This window comes from Planococcus citri, chromosome 2 (genome assembly GCF_950023065.1).
Source record: "Planococcus citri chromosome 2, ihPlaCitr1.1, whole genome shotgun sequence".
NCBI lineage: Eukaryota > Metazoa > Arthropoda > Insecta > Hemiptera > Pseudococcidae > Planococcus > Planococcus citri.
This window is the reverse complement of record NC_088678.1, coordinates 67,582,759-67,605,552: the sequence shown is the minus strand read 5'-3', so window position 1 is coordinate 67,605,552 and position 22,794 is coordinate 67,582,759. Positions and strand designations below refer to the sequence as shown.

At 34.0% G+C, this 22,794-nt stretch overlaps 5 protein-coding genes across 7 annotated transcripts in view; 4 read left to right on the top strand and 1 right to left on the bottom strand.

Annotated features, from left to right (window-relative positions):
- Nucleotides 1-22,794, bottom strand: part of LOC135837333 (echinoderm microtubule-associated protein-like 2) — a 172,731-nt gene that overhangs the window by 52,770 nt on the left and 97,167 nt on the right. The gene's annotated exons all lie outside the window — the stretch shown is intronic.
- Nucleotides 19-7,310, top strand: LOC135837322 (uncharacterized). Its single transcript, XM_065352550.1, has 7 exons — nt 19-138; nt 3,361-3,641; nt 3,770-3,973; nt 4,082-4,670; nt 6,034-6,299; nt 6,392-6,556; nt 6,641-7,310. Exons 1-7 carry the CDS (start codon nt 54-56, stop codon nt 7,244-7,246), a joined length of 2,196 nt encoding a protein of 731 aa, XP_065208622.1. The 5' UTR covers nt 19-53; the 3' UTR covers nt 7,247-7,310.
- LOC135837331 (uncharacterized) lies at nt 8,445-11,920 on the top strand. Its single transcript, XM_065352562.1, has 5 exons — nt 8,445-8,593; nt 9,941-10,390; nt 10,460-10,725; nt 10,877-11,041; nt 11,142-11,920. The coding sequence occupies exons 1-5, from the start codon at nt 8,482-8,484 to the stop codon at nt 11,778-11,780; spliced, it is 1,632 nt and encodes a 543-aa protein (XP_065208634.1). The 5' UTR covers nt 8,445-8,481; the 3' UTR covers nt 11,781-11,920.
- On the top strand, nt 12,961-16,293 carry LOC135837325 (uncharacterized). 2 transcript variants are annotated; one of them, XM_065352553.1, is made up of 6 exons: nt 12,961-13,094; nt 13,567-13,811; nt 13,962-14,165; nt 14,272-14,842; nt 14,914-15,179; nt 15,309-16,293. In XM_065352553.1, the coding sequence occupies exons 1-6, from the start codon at nt 13,049-13,051 to the stop codon at nt 16,137-16,139; spliced, it is 2,163 nt and encodes a 720-aa protein (XP_065208625.1). In that variant the 5' UTR covers nt 12,961-13,048; the 3' UTR covers nt 16,140-16,293. The 2 variants fall into 2 exon arrangements, with proteins under 2 accessions (XP_065208625.1, XP_065208626.1); XM_065352554.1 differs by having other exon boundaries at nt 13,076-13,213.
- Nucleotides 19,178-22,408, top strand: LOC135837328 (uncharacterized). 2 transcript variants are annotated; one of them, XM_065352558.1, is made up of 7 exons: nt 19,178-19,318; nt 19,690-19,934; nt 20,110-20,307; nt 20,418-20,988; nt 21,058-21,317; nt 21,445-21,603; nt 21,703-22,408. In XM_065352558.1, exons 2-7 carry the CDS (start codon nt 19,779-19,781, stop codon nt 22,336-22,338), a joined length of 1,980 nt encoding a protein of 659 aa, XP_065208630.1. In that variant the 5' UTR covers nt 19,178-19,318; nt 19,690-19,778; the 3' UTR covers nt 22,339-22,408. The 2 variants fall into 2 exon arrangements, with proteins under 2 accessions (XP_065208630.1, XP_065208629.1); XM_065352557.1 differs by having other exon boundaries at nt 19,208-19,379.

The following is a 22,794-nucleotide window of genomic DNA, read 5'->3' as shown; positions in this document are numbered from 1 at the left end:
TTTATCGGATCTATTAGTAAATTGAAAATAGTTATTGCAAATTTTATCGAGCAATGTCTCGAGAAAGTTCGTTTTCATGTTTCTCAACGCAATATTTTGCAATGAAGTTTTTACTTTTAATATCATTCGCCTTGGCAGGTAAAAAAAATATGTACTCGTATTTTTAATTTCAATTGTCTCGGTTTGGTAAGTGTACCAGACAGGATACAGAGTAAAATAAGTCTTTAATTTGAATGCAACAATCACCCCAAAAAGTCTGGAAATTTCGTTTAAATAACTATAATCTTTGGTGAAAGTAATGTAAGTTTATCCATTGCAAATTCGTAGATTGATATCAAAACCTACCCCAAATAGGAAAATCGTCTCTGAGCAGAAAAAATTCATTAAATATGGTTCGAAAATCATAAACTCATCAAGCAATTGAAAAAACTAAGAACTACACCCTCCCCTCCCCTCCTCATTAGGCGCAAAATCATCAGAAAACGACGAAAAAATTTAATTTTTCAAAAAATAGGAAACACTTTCAGAAGTCAAAATAGGTACCAAATTCAGAAAACAAAAATCAAACTTTTGAAAAATAATCCCAATTGTTTTTTGTTCCGAAGTTTGTTTTTCGTATTTTTATAATTTGAAAATTTGTGATCAAAACATCAATATCTTGATCTGTTTGACATTTTGGCAGAACATTTTTTAAACACTTGAAGTTTTTCGAAAGATTGTAGGAGGGAACGAGGTATAATTTTTTATTCAAATTTTTCGATTTTCTAATGTCTTCAAACATATTAAGATTTTTTTGAAACAAGCGGGTATTGAAAAAAAATCTCATCATTTGATTTTTTTCAAAAAATTCAAATACAAATATTTCAATAAGTTAAAAAAAAGTTTCTACATGCAGAGAGGAGTTTATTTTTCAGATTCAAACTTTGAGCACTTCTTGGATTTGAACCAAAAGTTGTTTCAGCCCGAGAAACACGACGTCAAAAGCTCTCAAAAATGCGTAATTCAAGTTCTAAAAAAGTCTGCAATTGAACCCTTTCTACAAAATGATTTCAAAATTCTAAAAAAATGAAAAATGAGTTGAAAATTTGAAGTCTGAAAAAAGAAACTAGACAGCTAAGCAAAGCTTAGCTGCAAAGTGTGCGTAGCTAGCTGCCTTTTCTACAGCTATAACCGCTATTACTCGTACATATCTAAGTAGTGCATGCCTCTAATTTTTCAGAATTCTCATTATCTTCATATATATTACATACAATAATTCATATCATTTTCAAGCTCACATTCAGTGTCTCTAAAAAATGACAAATTTTCATATTTTGTTTAGAATTTCCATTGTCTTCAAATTTATAAAATTTCAAACCAATTTTCAGAATTTGCCTTTGATTCTAAAATTATTAAATCATATAAAATATGTTAAGAATTCGCATTGCCTCTAAATTGCACAAAAAAAAATATGGGTAATTTTTACAAAAAATTTTGACTACATATTTAGCACAATAACCGGATCCCATTCAAAAATACATAATATAAGTATGATAAAATTTGTTTTGAAAATCAGTAATTTCTAACTGTTCAGTTACAATAATAATTTTTACTGTAATCTTATAGTAAAAATCATCATTTTAATAAATTTTGCTATAACATTAGTAAAAATGATTTTGTTTTAATAATTTTTACTAAAGCATGATAATAAAAATTACATAAACCAAATTGTGTAAAAATTATTCATTTTAAAGTAATTTTTACATCATAGAAAGTAAAAATTACTTATCTTAAGGTAATTTTTACTGTACTTATGGCGCTATAGGTTTAGTAAAAAGTATTTGAATAAATGAAATGAAAATTCATTTAGCAAAATGATATCATCATAATTCATAACTTTGTTTTTATAAATTAAAATAAGGGGGCTACAGGATTCAAAATTCGTTTTTTTTTTTGCACCAGCATCATGTACTCACTTCACAGCATTTACCTATCCAATATTTCCAACGAAAAATCCGTCACCTATACTGTAGAGAGTATTCGAGGACCAAAGTTACTCGCTATAGTAGGAAACTTTATGCCCTAAAGCCGAGGCTGCACTGCAGCGGTCCTCGATGCTCTCTGGACGAACGTGTCGTTCCTCTCTTGAGGCTTCGACGCCCAGACGCGCCCTCTGGCATGCGGGACTCCGCAGCCGGGGCATATGTAGAGAGTATTCGAGGACCAAAGTTACTCGCTATAGTCGGGAACTTTATGCCCTAAAGCCGAGGCTGCACTGCATAGCAGCGCGCTCTGGATGAATTAGTTCGGACGGAGTGCAGGACAAACATCTCGGATGTCTGTGGCCTCATTATTATATTTTCTATGGTCTTGGTCGCATCTAGTGCAGAAGTGCTAATGATTTATCATTGTACAATGGACGTTCTATTATAAGTAGTAGAATAGAACTAGTACTCTGTTTAGATATAACTTCATTCAATAAAACAACTCGTGCATTGAATGTGTTATTATTGAGTATTAGACAGTTAAAGGTACCTGACGAAGCTCCGTGAGCTCGGAAGGGTGGGACGTTTTATCCAAATTCTAACTTGTCCTGTCTTGGACGACAAGTTAGAATCACGATTTACCTTTACAATACCTACCTACCTGATGGGGATTCGAACCTGGGACCCTACAATTCCTATTCCTACCTACATGCCCTAACCATTCTACTACGAGTTCACATGGGGGGTTTGGGCATTAAAAGAATATATTTGTTGGGTAAACGCCCCACCAAACCACTCCCACTTGGAATATACAGCTAACAGATGAGGGGTGTAACAGGGTACAATGAGACAGCTGATTTGAAAAGCGGAGATGGAATAGACTGGGGGTATAGCAGGGTACAATGAGCGGCAGGTGTTTTGCAAGTCCCCTTTCTCCTTTTTTTTAGGAATTTATGCATTAAAATAATGAACTAAAATTGCAATTACTCAGCAATTACCCATCCGAATTGAATGAAAAATAATCTATTCCCTCTGCCTTAATGATTCTCAAATGGTGTCCAATAGGTACAAAAAACAGTTGGATAGTTTAAGAGAACATTCATGTATAATGAAATTTCATTTCTCAAAGCGAAACCAATAGTGTGCTACGCACACTAAAAACAGGACATTTTGATGAAAGTGATAAAAAGTAGGATTTGCAGGACCGTAGGAAACACCCTGGTTTGACCTCCTCTCCCCTGAGAGAGTCCAAATTTTTTAGGAGGATGAGATCAGGAGTTGACGCCATTTTTTTAAAAATCCAACTTGAGAAAAAAGATGACTACATTAATATTGAGACTTTTTGACGATTTCACTCAATTCAAATCACTCCACATTGAATTTATATTGTTTTCAGCGGTTTCTTCAACTCAAAGTACGAATTTGAATGAGACACTGCGTCATGACGTCACAACTCTTCTGAACAATACCATCGCAAAAACTTTCCAAACAATGGATTCAGATACGATCGAAAAATTTGTTCTCAGCATGGAGACTCGAAATTCGTTCACTTTCGAAACATATGCCAACTGTGAATTAGGACCTTTTAAAAACGAGTTCTACTTCACAAATATCACTGTAACCCCAATCAAGGTAGAATCTGCCAACATGCGACATGAATTTAATCGCAATAGAGTTGTAAGTAGCTTTCAGTAGGTATTAGGTGGGCAATAATTTAAACATTGAAATCAATCAACGTGTTCATCAATAAAATAGTTACATAAAAATATAGGAAAATCGAACTTTTTTTATCGATTTGTTCGCAGATCTTCTTCTTCCGCCACCTATTCATTGAAATGAAGGGATACTTGGGAGCAACCCCAGATATAGCTCATGTGGGTTTCGCACGATCTCTGGATTTCGAAAACATCTCCATTTACGTAACAGCAGAACCACTAAAAGATCTCACAAAGAACGAATTTAATCCGTACATTGAGTTCATACTCTACGAAGGTTACGAATCTAATTACGTAAGTACCACAATACTTATCTAGGTAGGTCTGGTAGGTACCTAATTTTGAATTATTGGAGCTCACTATCAGACGCAAATATCCAACTAAACAGTCGCGTTATTTCAGACACATTCGCCCTGGTTTCACGAAGACTTGGCATTAGATATCCGACACGATCTGGAAAGACGGATCAAATATTTCTTACCATCCTTATTCGAGTTCAATTTACAAAACAATGATAACTTCAGGCAAACACTACGAGTGCATGCAATGCTTTCTCGCTACGCTGAAGACGAAATCACTTCGCTTTCTCTTTTTGATATTTTTGAAACGAAACATTACTTCTTTATACCGAATATCACTTCTCTACATCGTACCCTGAGTAATATCACCATCACAGGAATGCACAATTTTCATAGTCACTCGTTCGCTGAAAATTTCGGTCAAACTACCAGCACTCTGACGATTAAAGATGTTCGAGGAACCACTAATTTACATTACGATGGTCGAAATTTTACAATTTTTCCATTATACTTCGAGGTGGATTGCATTTCGATAACGGTTCTTCGAAAAGAGCAAAGTATCAATGTGACTGCGCACAATTACACGGTTATTGAAACCAAAATGAACGTCTCGTTGACAGAATATCAGTCCAAGTGGGTAATGGAGGGAATTCAATTGGCGATTGCTTCTTCGATAATGCCATCGTTGAAATGTAAGTCATCCTTACAAAGGGAACCTCTTGAGATGTCACACTCCGATTTAAACGGGATCGCGATTTTTGGGAAGAGCGTAGTCTATAACCCCCAAAACCAAATTTTCAGCTGCCCAAGTTCATTTTTCGATTTTTGGCGAATTTTTGAAAATTCAAAATTGACTGTTTTTGGCGATTTATGCTTTTTTTTAAAAAAAGTACGTACTTGATAAATAAAAATGGTCAAAATAAGTCCCAAAACTAATATTAATTACCCAAATTCAAATTTCACCATTTCCAGCCATTCTGGAGCCTCCAGCGCGATTTTTCAATTCCTCCAGAATTTTGAATTTGCTCCAGAAGGCGTGAATATGAAGTTGGGCAGCTAAAAATCTAGTTGCATATTACACTCGACCTGTTTAACGAGTTCATCCACATTTGAGCCGATTTTGAGAGTGACACCTGAAAAGTGGTTTTTTGACGAGCTTTTTTCAAAATTGAAAAATCCAAAAAATCAAAATATGACCGTTTGTGTGGAAATTTTCGAAATTCACGCGAACCGCTGTATTTAGTCCGAAACTAACCCCCAAATACAAATTTCACAATTTCCAGCCATTCTGGAGCCTCCAGCGCCATTTTTCAATTCCTCCAGAATTTTGAGTTTGCTCCAGAAGGCGTGAATATGAAGTCGGGCAGCTAAAATCGAGTTGTATATTACACTCGACCTGTTTAACGAGTTTATCCACATTTGAGCCGATTTTGAGAGTGCATGACACCTCAAGAGTGGTTTTTTGAGGTGTCACTCTCGCTCTAAAACGGCTGGAAATGGTAAATTTCAAAAATTTCCTCACGAACAGTAATCTTTTAATTTTGAAAAAAGTCAAAAAGCCACTTTTGAGGTGTCACTCTCAAATTCAACTCAAATGTGGATAAACTTGTTAAACAGGTCGAGTGTAATATACAACTCGATTTTTAGCTGCCCAACTTCATATTCACGCCTTCTGGAGCAAATTCAAAATCCTAGAGAAATTGAAAAATCGCGCTGGAGGCTCCAGAATGGCTGGAAATTGTGAAATTCGGATTTGGGTAATTAATGTTAGTTTTGGGACTTATTTTGACCATTTTTATTGATCAAGCACGTACTTTTTTTTAAAAAAAGCATAAATCGCCAAAAACAATCAATTTTGAATTTTCAAAAATTCGCCAAAAATCGAAAAATGAACTTGGGCAGCTGAAAATTTGGTTTTGGGGATTTTAGACTATGCCCTTTCCAAAAATTGCAGTCACGTTCAAATCGGAGTGTGACACCTCAAGAGGTTCCCTTGTCAGATGAATTTCTACTCGAAAAAGTCTCATAAATTATCATTTTCTTCTGCTTTTACAGATTACAGAAGCAGGAATGATTCGGCCAATTCACTCGAAGAACACCCGATTTTAAAAATAAGCACGAAATTATCTCAGCAATTCGAAGGTAGCACGATACAAAAACTGTATGATACATGGAACATAACGATACCTGAAAGCTTCAATGCAGAATCAAGTATCCAAATAGAATCAAACATTTACAATATTTCTATCGATGCTAAACCGGAAACAGCATTAAGACCGTATCCAGATTGTATCCAATGTTGTCTCTACAGCAACTTGCAGGTAAGTTATCTTTCCAAACACTTGCAGATTGTCAACCCCTCTCTGATCACAATGATCACTCAGTCACACTAATGCACTAAAATATATTTCAGTTCCACTACACAATCCCTTCTTGGCTCGGGAAAATCAGCGTGCTCAATACCACTCACGAATTCGACGAAATTGAATTCCGAATGGGGAGAGTTATCATCGTGCTAGTCAAACAAAATAATACGAACGATTTCGAATTATTATTGCACACCTCTGTAACAACTGACGTAAGCAATGCATGCAATTCTTTTTTCAAATTACAAATATCTACTTCAGATCACTCTCACTCTAAATCCTAATCACAATTTCAGGTAGAACTGCTCTCAAATCCATACAATTTCACACATAACGAGCGATTGGAAATAGAACAAAAAACGCAACAATTGATTGTTTCATTTATTGAGAAAACAGTCCCCCTGTTTGCAAGACCACCGCTTTCTTCACCATTAGACCACTGTACCTCACCAGTTAAAATTTTCGACGACTTCCTGCCTTTCTACGCCGATTACGAATTACCCTTACGTGTACCTAATAGCACGATATCGAAAATAAACAACGTAATAATCACACAGTGGACGAAATCATCCATCGCTTCTGTCTGGTTTAACCAAGACCGTTTCAATGGCACCGTGAAGTTATCGACATCCGTTGATTTAGAATTTGCAGAGGCTAAAATTGGCATGCATTTTAACGAAGAACCATTTTATAAAAGGCATTTAATATTGACTACTTTAGTAATACGAAATTACACAGATGAAGGAGAGATAGCAGTGGGTTTAAATTCGAGTCCGTTGGATTACGTTCCTCAAAACAATAAAACGGTCACTTTTTCTATTCCGGAAATCGTCTCTATTGACATGAAATTACGAAGTATACTTGGCGAATGTTTCAATAATCTTACCAGTATCGTTTTTTAACATAATTTTTATTACTATCGTATTATTAATTCTGTGCCAATTAAACTAATGAAATTCTTTTTTATTTTTAATAGTACCTAACCTATGTAATGTATAAGGAGTATTATTATTTCCCATCAACTTTAAAGGACAAAATTTGGGAATCAATTTTCAAAAATAGTTTCTACTTGTTCAATTCCGGTTTTTTTTTCGAGAACTGAAAAATTCAAAAAATGTTCTAAAGGATTTTAAATAATTCAAGAAGGCTGCAGATTCGATCTAAAAATTAAAACTTTATTTAAAACATTAAAGCAAAAATTTCAATTTTTTCCCCATTCGTTCAAATCTCTAAAAAATTGACAGATGCATAGGAGGTTCCAGAATCGCTTACAGGAACTATTACCAATCGATTACAATCAATAATTTTCAAAAATCGAAGGTAATTCAAGTCCATACCTGGCTACTATTTTTTAATAGAACTAAAAAATTCAAAAAATTTCCAAAGGGGATCAAGAATAGGTAGCTCAAAAAACGCTACAAATTGACTCTAAAAATCAAAATTATTGAAGCAAAAATTTCAACAATTCTTTCATTTTGTTCGAATCTTAATTTCAGCCATTTTTTTCTGGTCGATCCGGTATAATCAAAAAATCAACAAATCGATTCTGAAAGTCGGAAAATTGAGACGAAAATTTTCAAAAATATTATTTCAAGAACTAAAAAATTATATTTTTCAAAAATCTTCTGTAAGTAAGTATGTGTAAATCCAGATTTCAAACATTTTTTTTTCTAGCACTAAAAGATGAAAAAGATTCTCCAAAGGCTTCAACAAAACAGCTCAAAAGAACCACCTATCAATTCTGGGGATGAAAATATTGACACAAGAATTTACAAAAATCATTTCTGTACGTTCAAATCTATATTTTAGATCATTCTTTGGAGAACTAAAAAATTCAAAAATTTGCTGGAGGCTACCAAAGTCATCCTAAAAAGTCCCCTATCAATTTTGAAAGCCAAAAAATTAATTCGAATATACGTTGCATATTTATGTGAAACATTTTTAATAGTATTTACTGAGTACCTAGACTTACCACTTTATTGTATTCAATTATATTGATTATTTTCCTAGCCTTTAATTTCATATTGAGCAATTTTAAATTACATCAGAGTTGGTACACGGATTTAAAAAATTAATTTGAAGCAGCGATAACGTAAAAAAGTCATGCTTATTGAATCTATTAGTAAATTGAATAATTATGTTCTATAGTAAATTTTATCGAGTGATGCCTCGAGAAAGTTCGCTTTTATGTTTCTCAACGCAATATTTCACAATGAAGATTTTGCTTTTAATTTCATTCACCTTGGCAGGTAAAAAAATACTCGTATTTTTAATTTAATTTGTCTCAGTTAGAAAGAATACTTACCGCAGAGAGGATACGGTATGAAATAGGTCTTGAATTATAATGTAACAATCACCCCCACAAAAGGTCAGGAAATGTTGTTAAAAAAAATTATCCCCTCCCCTCTCCTCCCCTCCTTTTTCTTTTTAACGCAAAACCATCCAGAAAGCGGCGAAAAAATAAATTAATACCAAAAATAGCAAACACACTCAGAAGAAGTCAAGATGACAAATTCAGAAAATAAAAATAAAACTTTTAAAAAATATTCCCGACTGTTTTTTGTTCCGAAATTTGCTTTTCTATTTTCATAATTAAACAGTTGCGATAAAAACAAAATCAATAGGTATTGATTTTTTGACTGGGTGTCTAAAAAAATTTCAAAATAAAAAAACAGGACTTTAACAGGACTTTTAGCAGGGTATTTTTCAAACATTTGGAATTTTTCAAGGGGGAAGAGGGGGTGATGCAAAATTTTATATGTACTTAGGTACATTTTTCGCCTTTCTAATGTCTTCAAAGTCAGACATATTAAGATTTTTTTCAAACAAGCGGATACCAAAAATGTAATTTTTATTATTTCAATTCGTATATATTTTGTTTTCACCTTCAAATTTCATTTTTGCATCAAAATGTTGATGATTGATAAAAAATTCAAGCTCGAAAAAGAAAAGCATACGACTCCGAATCAAGCATAAGTCCAAAAGCGTTCAAAAATTCATGTTTTGAAAAGCAAAAAAAATCTTTTGCTGGGAGGAATTTACTTTTCTGATCCAAACTTCAAACATTTCTTGAATTTGAATTTCGAACCATAGGATTTCGTTTCGGAAAAGAAAAGCAAATAGCCCGAACGATGCGAGGGCAAAAGCTCTCAAAAATGTTTAATTCAAGTTCTAAAAAAGTCGGAAAATAAGCTCTTCTCAACCAAATTTTTTTCAAAATTCCAGAAAAAGAAGATATGAATTGATATTTTCGAGTTTGATTGATAAGAATTAAGAAAGCAGGATTTTTCGATGAAAAGTGATAAAAGCAGGACAACTGTAGGACTTGCACGACCAATCTCCTCCATTCGACCTCCTCCTCCCCTCCCCTCCTCACTCGTAAATAGAGGACCAGGAATTAATGCACTAACTTTCAATACCTATCTGTGCTTTACTGAGCCCACAAACCTAATTTATTTATGCTCAAGAGATTGGATGATGAGATCACTCCATTTTTTAAAAAAATCCAACATGAGAAATATGCTGACTACAATTTTGAAAATTTTGACGATTTCATTCTATTTGAATCACTCGCATTCGATTCCTTTTGTTTTCAGCGGTCTCTTCCACTCGATGTACAAATTCAAATGAAACTCTGGCTCATGACATCACAACACTGCTAAATAAAATGAATAATTCCTTTTTCATACCAAGTATCACCTCTCTATATCGTACCTTGAGCAATATCACCATCGCAGGAATGGACAATTTTGATAGTCACTCGTTCGCTGAAAATTCCGGCCACGCCGTCAGCACTCTGACGATTAAAGATATTCGAGGAACCACTGATTTAGATTATGGTAATGAAATAATTTTTCCATTACACTTCGATGTGGATCACATTTCGATAACAGTTGATCAAAAAAGGGAATGTATTAATGTGACTGCGCACAATTATATCGTTATTGAGGGTAAAATGAACGTTGCGTTGACGGAATATCAGTCCAAATGGGTAATGGAAGGGATTCAATTGGCGATTGCGTCTTCGATAATGCCATCGATGAAACGTAAGTCATCTTTATAGATGAATTTCTACTCGAAGAAAGCCTACAATCGATTTTCCCCTGCTTTCACAGATTACAGAAACTCGAATATTCCGAATAATTCATTTGAAGAACATCCGATTGTAAAATTATTTACCAAGTTATCTCAGCAATTCGACGGTAGTACGATACAAAAACTGTACGATACTTGGAATATGACGATACCAGAAAGTTTCAAGGCAGAATCAAGTATCCAAATAGAATCATTTAATTACAATATTTCAATTGATGCTAAACCCAGAACAAAATTGCAACCGTATCCAAGATTCTTTCAATGTTATCTCTATAGCAGCTTGGAGGTAAGTTGGCTGTTGGCTCAGCAATTATTTTACGTATTGAACCTTTGCGGATTGTCAACGCCTTCTCCGGGGCTTCTCTGATCACATTGATCACTCCTGGAATATGCTGCTGTACAAATTCTCTTGATACTAATGCACTAAAAAATTTCAGATCCGCTTTAAAATGATTTCTTGGTTCGGAAAAATTAGCCTGTTCAACACTACTTACGAATTCGACGATCTTCATTTCCTTATGGAGAATGTTTCCGTTCAGCTAGTAAAACAAGATAATTCGAATGATTTTGAAGTGGAATTCAGTCCTCCTCTTGAGGATGACGTAAGCATGAAATACTAAGTATTTTCAACTCGTACTTCAAATCACCAAGATCACTTCACATATTCCCTTTTTCGCACTCTAAAACCAATCACAATTTCAGGTAGTGGAACTGCTCCCAAACCCCCACAATTTCGCAGATCACGAACGATCGCAGATAGTGCAAGAAACGCAACAATTGATGATCTCGTTGATCGAGAAAATAGTTACCCTTTTCGCAGAACCACTGCTTTCTTTGCCTTTAGACTATTGTACCGCGCCAGTAAAAATTTTCGACGACTTCCTGCCGTTCTACGCCGATCACGAATTACCCTTTCGTATACCTGATGGACTTGTTCCTAAGGTATTCCTTACAACGAATATAAACAACGTGATAATAACAGAATGGTCACCTGAAGCTTATGTTTGGATTAACCAAAACCTTGTCAATGGAAGCACGGTATTATCCACAGACGTTCTTTTAGATTTGTCAATGGCTGAAGTTGAAATGAATTTGGAGGACAGACCATTTGATAAGCTGCATGTGACGTTGACTAATTTACGGATACAAAATAACACAAATGATGGACAGATACTAGTAGACTACGATTGGGATCAGTATGATCCGTTTCAAAATTACGCGTCTCGAAAAAATGAAACGGAAAACGACCATCTCACCTTTCGTGAAATGTTCTCCATTCAACAGTTATTACCACATATACTTAGCGAATGTTTCAATAATCTTACAAGTCTTGTTTCTTAACATTATTTTCATTTCAATCTATTATTAATTTTGTATCTACTAATTAAATGAATGAAAATAATCCTTCATTCAAAGTTAGGTACCCACTACCCACGTAACACGTCATTCATTGAAAATAATTGATTTGATTGTAAAAGCTTGATTGCGTTTTTTCTTCATTTATCTTCAAACTGAAAAAAAAACAGCAGGTAAGCTTCAGAATAGCTCAAGAAGTCCACCAATCAATTTTGAAGGTGAGAAAATTGAACCAAAAATTCCTACAAATATTCTGTAATTCAATCATTTTTTTCCGAGTTCTAAAAGACTAAAGAAACTCTCCAAAGGCATCAAAATAGCTTAAAAGAACCACCATAAGATTCTGGAGATCGAAACATTGGCACAAAAAATTTTGGAAGTCACAGGATGAAGGCTAGAATAGCTCAAAAACACCACAAATCGATTCTGGAGAAAAAAAGATTAACTCTTCTGTTAGTTCAAATTCAGATTTAAATAATTTTTTTTGGCAAGATGAAAACTTACGAAATTTTTTGAACGTTCAAGAATATCTTAAAACTACCAATCAACTCTGAAGAGCAGAATTTTCGAAAATCATTTCTACAAAATTAGTTCAATTCCATATCTTGGCAGTTTTTTTTAGAGAGCTAGAAAATTCGAACATTTTCTGAAGGATCCAGAATAGCACAAAAAGGCTACAAATTTATTCCGAAGATCAAAAAATCGAAGCAAACATTTTCAAAAATTGGTTTTGTTTAAATAGGTAGGTATCGATTTTTGATATATTTTTTTTGAACAACAAAAAATTTAAAATTTTTCTGCCGGATCTAAAAAATAATGAAAAACGTTAACAACTCGATTTTGAAAGTCAGAAAATTTAGGAAAACATTTTCAAAAATCTTCTCAATATAGAGCAAATTCAGATTTTACCTAAGTTTTTTCGATAAATAAAAAATAAAAAAATGTACAGGAGGCTCAAGAATTGCTCAAAGAGACCACCAATCGGTTCTGTACATCTAAAGATTGACGCAATAATACTAAACAAATTTTCATTAGATAGGTACATGTGTCTTATGAAATGAAAATGTTTTTCAGAAAATAGATATGCAAAATACTTAATCATAAGGGGAGGTACCTTACCTACCTACCGGGGAGCACTCTGTATAGATTAGCATTGAGTGTTTTTCAAGCCATTGGAATTTCTTATCGAGCAATGTTCAATTTTATCAGACATCAGACCACATAGATTGAAAAAATTATCCGAATCAGCGATAATGCAGAAAAATAACATCCGAACTGTTGGTAAATTAAAACTGCTAGGTATGTATTTGAAATTTTATGAAGCGATGCTTTGAAAAAGTTCGTTTTCCTGTTTCATATAAGTACAAAGTCATACAGCACAATGAAGATTTTGCTTTTAATATCATTCACTTTGGCAGGTAACTCTACTATATTCAATATTGCGATTTTTTATTTCAATTTGGAATGTTCTCATAATTTAAAAATCTACTGTCGAAAAATTGAAATCTCGACTCGTTTTACCCCCGTCCTCCCTCTCCTCCGCCCAAAAGACGAAAAAATATGCACAAAATATTCAAAAATATTGAAATAAGTACATACTTTCTCACTCTAATTTGTTTTGGGGGGGGGGGGGAATGAGAAATTGACTTGACAATTTTTTGTTGAAAAATTCAACTCGAGTAAAATTACAATAACTTAATTATAATTTTGAAACTTTTTCCCGATTCCACTCAATAAAAATCACTCACATTCAATTTCTTTCCTTTTTCAGCGATTGCTTCAACTCGATGTACAAATTCGAGTGAGGCTCGTGATATCACAACACTGCTGAATAATACCATGGCAAAAAATTTCCAGAATATGGATTCAGAAACGATTTGCTCGTTTATACGCAGCATGGAGCTCCTAAATTCGCCCACATCCTTTGGCGAAGTTTCTCCGGGAGTGTTTTATTATTTTACTGGTTTAAAAGTAGAATCTGCCAGCTTACGTCATGAATTTCACAGCAAAACAATGGTAGGTATTGTCTATAACAATTGCTCCAAACTTTAAAACCGATTTCGTGAATCATTTTGACAAAAATACTTATGAGCATGAAAAAAAATATATTATAATAAAAATATGGGTAAAAGAACGCAAATCACGCATGAGTCAATTTTTTCACAGGCCATATTCTTCACCTCCTTATCCGTCGAAATGAGAGGATACTTGGGACAATTAGGACCAAATCCAGATACATCTAACGAGAATTTCGCACTATCACTGAATTTTAAAAACATCTCCATCTACGCAATAGCAGGCTCACAATATGGTTTTTGGGACAACGAGATCTTTCAGTACATTGATTTCGAAAGTTACGAATCTAATTACGTAAGTTCTATCTATACACTCGTATACGTACGTACCTAATTTTGAAAAAACACCTCGTATCATGAAACAAGAATATCTAAACGATTAAAGAATTATATCATTTCAGATATATTCGCCTCGGTTCTATGAAAATTCAACACCAGAGATTCAACATGAACTGGAAACACTGATCAAATCTTTATCACCATCGTTATTGCAGTTCAATTTACGAAAAAACGAGGACTTTATGCAAATACTCAATGCAACGTTTTGCCAACATCCTGAAGATGAGATCACGTCGTATTATCCCTCATTAGATATCGTCGAAACGAAATGTTACTTTTTCATATCAAATTTCACCTCTCTACATCGTACCCTGAGCAACATCACCATCATAGGAATGCACAATTTTCATAGTCACTCGTTCGTCGATGTCAGCACCCTGATAATTGAAGATATTCAAGGAACGACTAATTTACATTACGATGGCCGAAATTTTACAATTTTTCCATTACACTTCGAAATAGACTACATTTCGATATCAGTTGATCGGGAACAGCAAAGTATCAAAGTGACTGCGCACAATTACACGATTATTGAGACTAAAATGAACGTATCGTTGACTGAATATCAGTCCAAATGGGTAATGGAAGGGATTCAATTGGCGATTGCGTCTTCGATAATGCCATCGATGAAATGTAAGTCATTCTTAGATGAATTTTTACTCGAAAAAATGCCACAAATTATGAGTTTTATTCTGTTTTTACAGATTATAGAAACCAAAATAATTCGACCAATTCACTTGAAGAACACCCGATTGTGAAAATAAGCACGAAATTATCTCAGCAATTCGAAGGTCGCACAATACAAAAACTGTACGATACTTGGAATAAAACGATACCTGAAAGCTTCAATACAGAATCAAGTATCCAAATAGGATCATACATTTACAATATTTCAATTGATGGTGAACCCATAACAGAATTGAAACCGTATCCGGATTACATTCAATGTAATCTCTACAACAACCTGCAGGTAAGTTAGCTCCACAATTATTTCATTAAACACTTGCAGATTGTCAACCCTTCTCCGATCACAATAATCATTCTTAGAATATGCTGCTATTCAAAATCTCGTCACACTAATTGCACTAAACCATTTCAGGTCTACTATGAAATATTTTGGCACGGGCAAATTGGCGTATTCAATACCACTCACAAATTCGACCATATTGATTTCGTAACGCCGAAAGTTTTCGTCGAGCTAATCAAACAAAATATTTCGACTGGATTTGAATTGAAATCCTTTCACACCAATTACGAAATCATGCAATACTATGAAGTCAAACTGAGCTCAATTCCCCGCTATTTCACAGACCTTGAGCGATTGGAGATAGCACAAAAAACGCAACAATTGATGATCTCGTTGATCAAGAAAACAGTTATCCCTTTCACAGAACCACTGATTTCTTTATCGTTAGACTACTGTTATACACCGCTAACAATTTTCGACGATTTCCTACCTTTCTACGCCGATCAAGAATTACCCTTCCGCGTACCTGATGACAGCAACGAAAACGATTCTTCGACGTCGAAAATCACCAACGTGATAATCACTCAGTGGACGAAATCCCCTTCTGTTTCTGTCAAGATGATCCAAGGCCTTGACCTTGATAAAAGCTACCTTGTCGATAAAAGCATGACGAGGATAATATTATCGACAGACGTGAGTTTACAATTGGCACAGGCTGAAATTCGAATGAATTTCAACGATAGTTCGATACCGTTTGATGAGCTGCATCTGACGTTGACTGATTTAGAGGTACGAAATTACACATTTGGTGGATATATAGAAGTGCATTTAGATTCGATTCATTACGTTCCTCCGGATAGTGAAAAGACCTCTTTCCTTAGGAAGAACCTCCCCTGGATTGAGAAGAAATTACAAGGTTTACTTGGCAATACTTTCAATCGTCTTACCCGTCTCGTTTTTTAACATTATTTTTATTATGAACAATTTACTTATTACGAGTATTAGTTTTGTAAGGCCAATAAACAAATTAAACTTTTTTTTTACAAAGTTACCTATGTACTTACTGTATGTATACGCATTAAGTCATTAATAATAATAAATTCGATTGTTAAGAGCACGTGTGTTTTCTTCATTAATCTTTAAAAATCGGTTGTGTAAGTTCAAATCTATATTTAGTAAATCATTTTTTTGAGAACTAAAAAATTGAAAAATTTACCAGAGGCTACAACATGACCTTAAAGGATCACCCACCACGATTCTGGAAGCCAAAAAATTAAGGCAAAAATTATCAAAAAAAAATTCTGTCGCTTTTAAATCTCATACTTTTATAAAGTATCTACTATAAATGAAGCTGATTTATTGTTTGAGAACAGTGATTATTCTAACGTGTAGCTCCGCACATTTTGTGTAGTTCCAAAAATTTGTTGTGTAGTACCAACATATTTGTGTAGTACCAAAAATAGATATTTATATATTTGCTTGGGAGTTTTTCAATGAAAAAAAAGTTGAAAAAAGAGCTAATCTTGTGCTTGAAAAATATTTTTGTTCAAACTGTTAAAAATATCAGTGGTGGAAAAACTGACTTTTCACATCAAAATTATTGCTGTTTTGCTTCTTGAAACTGCGAATTTTGGAAAGCTTTTGCACTCGCTTCGCTCGGGCTAGTTTGATTCTCTTCTTCCCGCTTCAAATTTCAAGGAACTATTTATGAAATTTTTTAAAAGTTGAGATCAGAAAAACTGAATTCGTACATTAATTAAAATCGATATTGTTCTGCTTTTCGAACTACAAATTTTTCAAATTTTTCGCCATAGCTTCGCTCGGGCCAATTTTGTTATTTTCTATGCAGTTCCCATTTCAAAAAACCCATGATTAAATTTGAAAAATGTTGAATTCAGAAAAACAGAATACATAGTTTTCAACAAACTTTATCTGGCTGTGGGGTGGGGGGGGTTGGTAAGAAAATCAGGGAGAGTTGGAAAAATAAGGGGGAATCTTGATACTGAAAATTATCCTGCTTGTGTTTGCAGGGCCGGCGAGAGCCAGTGCGGGCCCTGGTGCAAAATTTTGCGGGCCCCAAATGTTTTTGGTGTACATATTCTTATTTCTCATTCTTTACTTAGCATATGTCCATTGCCCAGGGGAGAAGCAAACCAATTTTAGTAGGAGGGGAAAAAATTTTGAAAATACCAACCCCAACATCGCAAATTTTCCAACAACTTACCTATTTACCAGATTTTGTACACACTTTGTAATTAAGTGGAATTCAACTTTATTTTTTATTAAGAAGTTGCAAACATTTGAAAGATATACTTAAATGAAAAATGATTAAATTGTAATGTGAGTTTGTTGAGAATGTTAAAATTCAAAAATATGTATGAAGAGAAGCTTACAATAATGCCCGAGCAGAGCGAGGACGAAAATTTTTTGAGGAACTTTGCCTGAAACATAGTGGTTTTTAACAATTATTTTAAACGCAATTCAAGAATTTCAGAAATGTCAGTTCATTGTAAACTTTCCAACTTGTCACTCAAAATTGCCAAGTTTTGCCAACTTCATTTGCGGGCCCTTCGAAAATTTGCGGGTCCGATGCAGTTGCACCCCTTGCACTTGTGTAGCTCCAAAAAATTCTTAGAATAATCACTGTTTGAGAACTAAAAATTTCAAACATCCGCTCAGGACTGCATATGCATAAGGCCGACATATTGAGATACAAATGTTCAAAATTCGCTTCTGTCGGTCAGTTTCAATCCTTATTTCACTCTTTTTTCCCTAAAACTCAAACATTCAACGATTAAGTCTCTAAAATGGCTCAGGTCAGGACTACCAATCAATTTTGGAGATGAATTTTAGAGGTCACAGGATGAAGGCATCAGAATAGCTCAGAAATATCACAAAGTCGATTCTGGAGAAAAAAAGATTGACTCTTGTGTTAGTTCAAAATTCAAATTCACATTTCAATCATTTTTTTCGCAAGATTAAAAACTGACGAAATTTTTCGAATGCTCTAGAATAGCTTAGAACTACCAATCAACTCTGAAGGGCAGAAATGTCAAAAATCATTTCTATATTAGTTAATTCCATTTCTCGGCAGTTTTTTTAGAGACCTGAAAAATTCAAACATTTTCAGAAGGATCCAGAATAGCAAAAAAAAGGCTACAAGTTTATTATTTCGAACATCAAAAAAATGAAGTAAACATTTTCAAAAATTGGTTTTATTTACGTAAATAGTACCGATTTACCGATTTTTGATACCTTTTTTTTTGAGCAATAAAAAATTAAAAAATTTTCTGACTGGGCTAAAATAATAAAAAAAAAATCAACAAATCGATTCTGAAAGTCAGAAAATTGAGGAAAACATTTTAAAAAATCTTCACAATGCAATTCAAATTCAGATTTTACCTTAGGTTTTTTTTCGATAAATAAAAAATAAAAAATGTACAGGAGGCTCCAGAATTGCTCAAAGCGACCACCAATCGACTCTGTACATCTATTAAAGATTGACGCAAAAAATACTTGACAAATTTAAATTTCATCAACTTGAGTAGATAGGTACCTTACCTATGTGTCTAATAAAATGAAAATGTTTTTCAGAAAATAGATATGCAAAATACTTAATCATAAGGGGAGGTACCTATCCACCGGGGAGCACTCTGTGTAGATTAGCATTGAGTGTTTTTTAAGCCATTGGAATTATCTTATCGAGCAATGTTCAATTTTATCAGACATCAGACCACATACCGGGTGACCAAGAATAATGGGTTTTGTAATGTTCTGATATGCCAAAAAGGGAAAAAATTTCCCTAATTAAAAACTGGAAAATGAAATAACAATCGAGGAAAAGTGCTTCCGAATTATTGTTTCGATGCAAAATGAAAGATTATTTCGTATTTCTTTGAAACAATCACTCAAACGCCATTTTTTACATGATTATTTAATTTTCTAATTTTCATAACGGGAATTTTCTCTCCTTTTTGATAACATCGAAATCCCATTATTCTTGGTCACCCGGTAGATTGAAAAAATGATCCGAATCAACGATAACGCAGAAAAATAACATCCGAACGGTTGGTAAATTAAAACTGCGATTTGAAATTTTATCAGCGATGCCTCGAAAAAGTTCGTTTTCCTGTTTCACATAAGTAGGTACAAAGTCATACTGCACAATGAAGATTTTGCTTTTGATATCATTTACCTTGGCAGGTAACTCTACTATTATATTCGATTTTTTTTTCAATTTGGAATGCTCTCATAATTTAAAAATCTATTTCCGAAAAATTGAAATCTTGACTCGTGTTACCCCCGCCCCCTCTTCCATCGCCATATTCAAAAATATTGAAATACATGCATACCTTCTCACTCAAATTTGTTTTTTTTTGGGGGGGGGATGAGAAATTAACTTGACAATTTTTTGTTGAAAAATTCCACTCGTGTAAAATTACAATAATTTTGAGACTTTTTGCCGATTCCATCCAATTCAAATCACTCACATTCAATTTCTTTCCTTTTTCAGCGATTGCTTCGACTCGAAGTACAAACTCGAGTGAGGCTCGTGATATCACAACACTGCTGAATAATACCATAGCAAAAAATTTCCAAAATATGGATTCAGAAACGATCTGCTCGTTTATACGCAGAATGGCGCTCCGAAATTCGCCCACATCCTATGGTGACGATTTTCCGAGAGTGTTTTATTATTTTACAGGTTTAAAAGTAGAATCTGCCAGCTTACGTCATGAATTTTACAGCAAAACAATGGTAGGTATTGTCTATAACAATTGCTCCAAACTTTAAAATCGATCATTTTCATTTACAAAACAGATAATTTTCGCGAATCATTTTGACAAAAATACTTATGAGCGTGAAAAAAAAATATTATAATGAAAATATGAGTAAAAGAACGCAAATCACGCATGAGTCAATTTTTTCGCAGACCATACTCTTCACCTCCTTATCCATCGAAATGAGAGGATACTTGGAAGCAACTCCTCTTACATCTAACGAGAGTTTCGCACTATCTCTGAATTTTAAAAACATCTCCATCGACGTAATAGCAGGCTCACAATATGATTTATGGTACAAGGATGGGCTCTATCTGTACATTGATTTCGAAAGTTACGAATCTAATTACGTAAGTTCTATCTATACCTATACGTACGTATGTACTTAATTTTGAAAAAACACCTCGTATCATGAAACAAGAATACGTATCTAAACGATTAAAAAATTATATCATTTCAGATATATTCGCCTCGGTTCTATGTAAATTCAACACCAGAGGTTCAACATCAAATGGAAACACTGATCGAATTTTTATCACTACCATTATTCCAGTTCAATTTACGAAAAAACGAGGACTTTAAGCAAATACTCGATGCAACGTTTTGCCAACATCCTGAAGATGAGATCACGTCGTATTATCCCTCATTAGATATCGTCGAAACGAAATGTTACTTCTTCATATCAAATTTCACCTCTCTACATCGTACCCTGAGTAATATCACCATCATAGGAATGCACAATTTTCATAGTCACTCGTTCGTCGATGTCAGCACCCTGATAATTGAAGATATTCAAGGAACGACTAATTTACATTACGAAGGGCGAAATTTCACAATTTTTCCATTACACTTCGAAATAGGCTTCATTTCGATATCAGTTGATCGAAAACAGCAAAGAATCAATGTGACTGCGCACAATTACACGATTATTGAGACTAAAATGAACGTATCGTTGACGGAATATCAGTCCAAATGGGTAATGGAAGGGATTCAATTGGCGATTGCGTCATCGATAATGCCATCGATGAAATGTAAGACATCTTTATTTGAATTTCTACTTGAAAAATCTCATAAATTATCATTTTCCTTTGCTTTCCCAGATCAAAGAAACAGGAAAGAATCCACCAATTCACTTGAAAAACACCCGATTGTGAAAATAAGCACAAAATTATCTCAGCAATTCGAGAGTCGCACGATACAAAAACTGTACGATGCTATAACGATACCCGAAAGCTTCAAGGCAGAGACTACTATCCAAATAGGATCATCCATTTACAATATTTCAATTGATCCTAAACCGGAAACAGCATTGAAACCGTATCCAGCTTGGATCATATGTAGTCTCTACAACGAATTGCAGGTAAGTTGGCTTTCTAATTATTTATTGAACGCTTTCAGATTGTCAATCCCTCTCTGATCACAACGATCACTCATAGAACATGCTGCTGTTCAACATCTAGTCACACTAATGCACAAAAAAATTTCAGATCCAATTCAAAACCTCTTATTGGATGGGGAAAATTAGCGTGCTCAATACCACACACAAATTCAACGAAATTGAATTTGAAATGGGCGATGTTTTCGTCGGAGTAAACAAACAAAATAATTCAAATGATTTCGTATTGGAATCCGCTCCAACCTTTGACGTAAGCACGCGATACTATTTTCAAATTTAAAATGTTTCAGATAATTCCATTCCATAAAACTCACTCTCACTCATACTCCAAAACCAATCACAATTTCAGGTTCAACTGCTCTCAAATCCATACAATTTCACTGACCAAGAGCGATTGCAGATAGCACAAAAAACGCAACAAACGATAGTCTCATTGATTGAGAAAACAGTGTCCCGTTTCGCGGAACCACTGCTTTCTTTACCATTAGACTACTGTACCGCGCCAGTGAAAATTTTCGACGACTTGCTGCCTTTCTACGCCGATCACGAATTACTCTTTCATGTACCTGATGGCAGAATTACAAACGAATCCTTCATATCGAATGTAAACAACGTGATAATCACAGAGTGGGCGAAACGACCCTCTGCTGTTGTCACGTTTGATCAACACCTTGTCAATGGAAGCGTGATCATATCGACAAATGTTGATTTAAATTTGGCAGTGGCTAAAATTCGAATGAATTTTAACAATAATAGAATGATACCATTTCATGAGCTGCATCTGAGGCTGGGTTCTTTACAGGTACGAAATTACACAGATATTGCAGAGATAGCAGTATTATTAAATTCGTTTCCGTGGGAAAAGTTTTATTCTGAGGATAATAAAGAGGTCTCTCTCTCCACTGAGAAAATCGACTGGATTAAGATGAAATTACAATATATACTTAACGAATGTTTCAATAATCTGACCAGTCTGATTTTTTAATTTCATTTTCATTTCAATTTACGTATCAATTACTTATTAATTTTGTACAAATTAAAAACCTAAAATACGAGACTACTTTTTTTTTTCAAAGTTTTTACAGTAAAAGTCGTCTAATGTTATAACTTATAACGTTTGTCCCAACTCAATTTAATAACATAACGCGACGTGTAACACAAACCGATTGAAAGAAAGTGAATTTTTTTGTCAATAATTTTTACATGATCGGTTTTTTTACCAAATAAATAATGTAGTCATTGAACTAAAATTTCGCAAAAATTGCGAGAAAAAGTGTTGAAAATGTGGTTGAAACTTCAAAAAGTTACGAAAAAAGTAACTATTAAAAATGTTGTCAATCAGAAAAAAAACTTCTGAAATTTCAAAAAAATTAGGCAAAAACTGGGTTAAAAAGTGTTTTAAAACACCTCTAAAAATTAAGTAGGTATGAGTATGTAAAAA

Excerpts from the sequence above, each read along its gene's own strand:
- LOC135837322 (XM_065352550.1), top strand. The coding sequence starts at position 54 with ATGTCTCGAGAAAGTTCGTTTTCATGTTTCTCAACGCAATATTTTGCA. Across the intron at positions 3,642-3,769 it reads AATTTAATCGCAATAGAGTT|ATCTTCTTCTTCCGCCACCT; the intron begins GTAAGTAGCTTT and ends ATTTGTTCGCAG. Across the intron at positions 6,300-6,391 it reads GTCTCTACAGCAACTTGCAG|TTCCACTACACAATCCCTTC; the intron begins GTAAGTTATCTT and ends AATATATTTCAG.
- LOC135837325 (XM_065352553.1), top strand. The coding sequence starts at position 13,049 with ATGCAGAAAAATAACATCCGAACTGTTGGTAAATTAAAACTGCTAG. Across the intron at positions 14,166-14,271 it reads AAAGTTACGAATCTAATTAC|ATATATTCGCCTCGGTTCTA; the intron begins GTAAGTTCTATC and ends ATATCATTTCAG. Across the intron at positions 15,180-15,308 it reads ATCTCTACAACAACCTGCAG|GTCTACTATGAAATATTTTG; the intron begins GTAAGTTAGCTC and ends AAACCATTTCAG.
- LOC135837331 (XM_065352562.1), top strand. The coding sequence starts at position 8,482 with ATGTTCTATAGTAAATTTTATCGAGTGATGCCTCGAGAAAGTTCGCTT. Across the intron at positions 10,391-10,459 it reads GATAATGCCATCGATGAAAC|ATTACAGAAACTCGAATATT; the intron begins GTAAGTCATCTT and ends CTGCTTTCACAG. Across the intron at positions 11,042-11,141 it reads GTCCTCCTCTTGAGGATGAC|GTAGTGGAACTGCTCCCAAA; the intron begins GTAAGCATGAAA and ends TCACAATTTCAG.
- LOC135837328 (XM_065352557.1), top strand. The coding sequence starts at position 19,343 with ATGAAGATTTTGCTTTTGATATCATTTACCTTGGCAG. Across the intron at positions 19,935-20,109 it reads AATTTTACAGCAAAACAATG|ACCATACTCTTCACCTCCTT; the intron begins GTAGGTATTGTC and ends ATTTTTTCGCAG. Across the intron at positions 20,989-21,057 it reads GATAATGCCATCGATGAAAT|ATCAAAGAAACAGGAAAGAA; the intron begins GTAAGACATCTT and ends TTGCTTTCCCAG.